The 5,333-nt window shown below is 60.2% G+C and overlaps 1 protein-coding gene across 1 annotated transcript in view; it reads left to right on the forward strand.

Annotated features, from left to right (window-relative positions):
- LOC113940196 (SH3 and multiple ankyrin repeat domains protein 3-like) overlaps positions 1 to 5,066 on the forward strand; it is a gene marked incomplete at its 3' end in the record, with an annotated part of 23,690 nt that extends 18,624 nt beyond the window's left edge. Inside the window, exons 3-4 of the mRNA XM_027631304.1 lie at positions 1,804 to 1,939; positions 4,819 to 5,066. Of these exons, the coding sequence (XP_027487105.1) occupies positions 1,804 to 1,939; positions 4,819 to 5,066 (384 nt within the window). The remainder of the gene's footprint in view (positions 1 to 1,803; positions 1,940 to 4,818) is intronic.
- Between the last annotated feature and the right edge of the window lie 267 nt (positions 5,067 to 5,333).

The following is a 5,333-nucleotide window of genomic DNA, read 5'->3' on the forward strand; positions in this document are numbered from 1 at the left end:
GGATCCATGGGCTGGGAGGGCTTTTCCAGCCTCAGGGATCCTGGGATTCTTGCACAGTCCAAGCAGCTGCCTGACGGGTCTCCCCCATGATCAGCTTTCCTGGGTGACATCCATCCCTGACCTCCTGTGTCATTCCAGCTTCTTGGCTGCTTTTCTTCCCTGCTTTCTGCAAGGTGTTGTTCCTGGCCTGGTGGGAGGTGTCCCTGCCCATGGCAGGGGTTGGAACTGGATGGTCCCTTCACACCCAAACCATCCTGGAATTCCATGATAAAAGCTGGAAGCACCAGGCTGTTCCAGGTCTGTTCCCTGGGAAGGAGCAGGGTGATGTCCTAGTGTCCCATGCAGGTGACAAAACCCTTCCCAGGCCATCAGTAACCAAAGCTCTGAGCATTTTCCAGGTGGTGGTTTTCCAATATTTTCAGTTTTCAGCTGTGTGATCCTGGGGCAGTGCCAGGATTGGCAGAGCACTGGGTTTGGGAAGAGGCAGAGGGATGATCCAGTTATTTCCCAACCTGTGAGGGTGAAATCATTTGCTGGCAAGAAAACTAAGCAGTCAGGTGCTGGAGGCAGTGGATAAAGGGTTAAAAAGGAGGATGTAATTGCCAGCAGAAAACTCCATAAAGGAAATTTGGGATCATTTGGGAGGAGGATATACAGGATAACCACGCTCTGGGATTCAATCCATTCCACCCCATTTGTCCAAAAAAACCCCAAGATGAAGAGCTGATTTCACCAGAGGAGGTTGGTAATTGGATCAGAGTCACATTTTCTGAGGAAAACACGTGTTTTGTTGAAAATGGAATCGCTATGGAATCAACTATGAACAAAATTGGATCGATGGAATGATTGGATATTTGAAGTAAAAGGATTATTTCCGAAGCTTTGCAGCTCTGAAAACAGGGATGATCCATTTCAGAATTTAGTTCAGCACCGAAATGTGACCCAGAGTGAGGGTCTGTGAGACCCTTGTGTTCATGGAATCATGGAATCACTGAGGTTGGAAAAGCCCACGTGACCAAATCCAACTGTCCCTCAGCACTACCAAGGCCACCACTGCCCCATGTCCCCAAGTGCCACATCCACAGGGTTTGGGAATCCCTGCAGGGATGGGGACTCCAGCCCTGCCCTGGGCAGCCCTTTCCAATGTCTGACAGCCCTTTCCAGGAAGGAATTTTCCCAGTGTCCAGCCTGACCCTCCCCTGGCACAGCTTGGGCCTGTTTCCTCTTGTCCTGTCCCTTGTTCCCTGGTTGCTCCCTGTTCTGGCTCCTCGGTCCATCCCCCAGTGCTGAGGTTGCCTTTTCCAGGTTATTTTTGGGTTGGTGCCTCAGAGCTGTTGGATCAGTCGCTCTTCCAGCACCTCTGGAACACCCGAGGCACAGCTCAAGTCCTGCAGATCCAGGAGCCTCATGGAATCATGGAATGGTTTGGTTTGGAAGGACCTTAAAGCCCATCCAGTGCCACCCCCTGCCATGGGCAGGGACACCTTCCACTAGCCCAGCTTGCCCCAAGCCCCATCCAACCTGGCCTTGGGCACTTCCAGGGATGTTGAACCCTTCCAGGGACGAATTAGTGCCCAGGAAAAACTGGGAAACACCCATTTTTTCAGTTGATCTGCCTTGTCAGCTCAGCTGCAAGGGGGATGTCCACCTCCTCCAGAAAAGGTTGTGGTCACTGGCAGGTGACTTCCGTGAGTCCCGGGCTGAAAAAAACCCAGGGAGAGGTGCAAAATAATGGGGTTTTGGGGATGACATCCCTCAGTTTTCCCGACAGGCAGCTCTCACGGTGTCTCTGCTCTGCCCCAGGTGAATGGTGTGAACGTGGTGAAGGTGGGGCACAAGCAGGTGGTGTCCCTGATCCGGCAAGGGGGGAACCACCTGGTGATGAAGGTCGTGTCCGTCAGCCGCAAGCCGGAGTCGGAGGAAGTGGTTCGGAAGAAGGGTAGGTGTGAATCCCGGGATTCCCTGGGCTGGGGGGACATGTCACCCAGGGGTGGGAGCCACCAGAGGGTCTGCAGTGGCACCAGTGAGGAGGGAGGGCACTGGGAGAGGTGATGTGGCTGTGCCAGGCACAGACAGCTCCGAGTGGGAAGCACCGGGATGCGCCCACGGCTGCGGGTGGGGCCGATGGTCTTGGGAGAAGAACAGGCAGAGAAAAGCTCAGAGTAAAGCTCAGCAGAGCTCAGAGTAAAGCTCAGTGTCCCCTAAGCTACTGAGTCCTGCCTAACCAACCAGCCACTGAATAGGCTCTGTCCTGACAGCCCGTTAAAACCGAGTTTTCCAAAGCCAGGCGCTGGAAAACCTGCAGTTCAACACCAGGGATCCGAGTGGATCAGGAGGAAGGAAAAGTCATCAGGCTCCCTTTTAGTTTTCACTGGTGCAGATACTTCTCACAAAGCTGAGCATTCTGCTGCCATTGCGTTTTGAAGCCTTTGGGGGGTTTTTTTATGAGGCTGAAGACAACAGAATTTAATGTTATTGAAAAGTGGAAGCTGAAATCTGGGAAAACGATATTCCTCAGAAAGATGGAAGTTCCTGACCTAAGCTGGTTTTATCCAGGCAGGACACACAGTTCATTTTGGAAACGAAATTACTGTTATTAAAAAATGATGCAGGTGGTCAGGGGAGCTCTGGCAGATCCCAACCCCTGCTGGGATGCAGGACACCAGCTCTGTTTTCCCACCGGAGCCGTGTGTGCCCAAAGCTTGGAGCCAACTCCTTGGGATCAGCTGCTCCACACGGTGCTGGAGAGCAGAGACCCCCTTCCCTGAGGGGTGTCAGGGTGGGGAACAGGCCCCGGGGGTGTTGGGGGCAGGATGGTGCCCGCAGGAGCTCAGGGGGTGCCGGGATGGAGCCTGTGCTTCCTCAGGGATTTGAGCACCTTGGTTCTCTCCAGCTCTCACACAGAAATGTGGCACCAACACTAAGGTTGTTTTCCCTGCAGGCCTTAAACTGGAGGAGGGCAGGGTTAGGTGGGATATTGGGAAGGAATTCCCAGCTGTGAGGGTGGGGAGGCCCTGGCACAGGTTGCCCAGAAGCCGTGGCTGCCCCATCCTGGAATTGTTCCCATCCCTGGGGGCTCCTTTGGCATGGACGGTCCCAGGGCTGCTGGTCACCTGCTGGGACCCCTGGGCTTGGGGACACCCAGGTGGGGAAGGCAGGGACACCTGGATGGGAGGCAGACACGGCTGTGTCCAGGAGGGACACACCCTGGAATCCAGCTGTGGTGGGCAGGAGGGTTTTGGAGGGATTGCAACTGGCAATCCCACACTGGGAATGGGATGGAGGGGACAGGAGAAGGGGGGAGGGAGTGGGGGGGACAGGAACAGGGAGATGGGATCATGGAAGACAGGAGCAGGGGATGGGAACAGGAGGGACAAGAGGAGGGGAATGGGAATGAGGGAGACAGGAGCATGGGAATGGGAGTGGGGTGGCAGGAGCAGGGGGATGGGAACGGTGGGACCAGGAGCAGGGGGATGGGAGCAGGGGGCTGGGATCAGGGGGATGGGAGCACAGGGATGGGGGCCAGGATCAGGGGCATGGGAGCACAGGGATGGCAGCACAGGGATGGGAGCACAGGGATGGGAGCAGGGGCCGGGATCAGGGCGCTCCCAGCACAGCACGAGGGGCGAGGGGGAGGGAGCAGCTCCGCTGGCACCGAGAGCTGCAATTATGTTGTCACGGCACAAAAGCGGAGCCGTGGGAAAGGCTGAGCTCGGGAATCAGCCCTGGGACCCCCGGGGGTGCCACTCGCCCCTTCTCCCGGTGCTTCCAGCCCCGCAGCCGGGGAGCAGCCGCCTGTCACTGCCCGGTGCCTGCTGCCCATTCCCAGAGCCCGGAGCCGGGTGGCCGCTCTTCCAGCCTGGAGTTTGGGGACCAGAGCCGGGTCCCCCGTGCGGGACCCCCCGTCTGCAGCGGGGCCGGGGGGCTCAGACCCCCCTCGCCCCCTTCCCGGGGTGCCGGGGGCCTGTGTGGGACTGGCTCGGGCTGAATCCGCCCCGTTGGGTCCCTGATGCAGCAGCAGAGCCTGGAGCTCCAGTTGCCATGGCAATGCCTGAGCGTTGAATCCAGCATTGTCAGCGAGCGAGGAGGAGGAGGAGGCACCCAAGTGAAGAGGAAGAGCCTTCAACTCATCCCCGTGCCGGTGGGCTCACGGCTCATGGCAGCCCGGGATAGGGAGCCCTCGGGGCCATTCCCACGGCCCGGCCCGGCCACCACGTGTCCCGGTTGTCCGTCGTCGCCGAGCCGGACGCCAGCGCTGCCGTAGGGCCGGAGCGAGCGGAGCATCATCCCGGCCCCGGGCACGGCGGAGGAGGGTGGGTGGGCTGCGCTCCGGGGGCTGCGCCGAGGCGGGAAGGACAGACGAGGCGGGAAGGAAGGAAGGAAGGACAGCCGGAGCCGGGCCCCACCGGCCGCGTTCCTCCCTCCCACCCCCGGCCATGGCGGGGCCGTGACAGCCGAGCCCCCGCGGGCGGGCGCTGCCCGAGCCGGGCTTGACTCGCGGGGGGCTCCCGTGGCCGGAGCCTCTCCCAGGGGGGAAGGCGCAGCCCAGGGACATGACTTGGACTCTGCTCCTCGGCTGAGGGCTCCACGTTCCTGCGGGAGCTCCGGGGGCCTCGCCCCGTGCCCGGGACTGTGGCACCGAGACCATGAAGAAGTTCGCTTCCACGCGCAGCCTCAATAAGATCCTGCAGCAGTGCGACTCCTCATCCCGCGAGTACGAGGAGATCCAGGCTGTGGAGAAGAAGTGGCACCTGCATCTGGCCACTCCTCGTAAGTTCCTGGACAAGAAATGCAAAATGCCGTCTCTCTTCCTTTCAGCTCCGCCGCCTCCCAAGAGAGCGCCCAGCACCACCCTGACGCTGCGGTCCAAGTCCATGACGGCCGAGCTGGAGGAGCTGGGTAAGGGCGGGGGGCTCTGCCGGGCACGGGGGGCTCTGCTGGGCACGGGGGGCGTGGGGAGCCGGGGCCGGAGCTCTCCTGGTGCCCGTTTTCCCGGAGAGCTGCATGAGCGGGAGCGCCGGGCGACGTTGTCCTGCTGCACCGGAGGTGCCGTCGTGCTCGGACGGGTGTGGGGGGCTTGGAGCAGGATTAGGGGTGCAGGACACCCCCCCTAGAGCCACCCACCCCTCCGGTGTCGCATCCCCGCGGAGGCGGCCGGGGGGAGCACGTTGGGTGTCTCCGTGTGCTCGTGGAGGGCTCGCCGCCCCCGGGCCCGGCCAGCAGGAACCCTGTTCTGAACCCTGTTCTGAACCCTGATCCTCACCCTGCTCTTCTCCTGTTCTTCTCCCTGTTCCTCTCCCTGCTCCTCACCCTGCTCTTCTCCTGTTCCTCTC

Source organism: Corapipo altera, unplaced genomic scaffold (genome assembly GCF_003945725.1).
Source record: "Corapipo altera isolate COAL_440 unplaced genomic scaffold, ASM394572v1 131668, whole genome shotgun sequence".
Taxonomy (NCBI): domain Eukaryota; kingdom Metazoa; phylum Chordata; class Aves; order Passeriformes; family Pipridae; genus Corapipo; species Corapipo altera.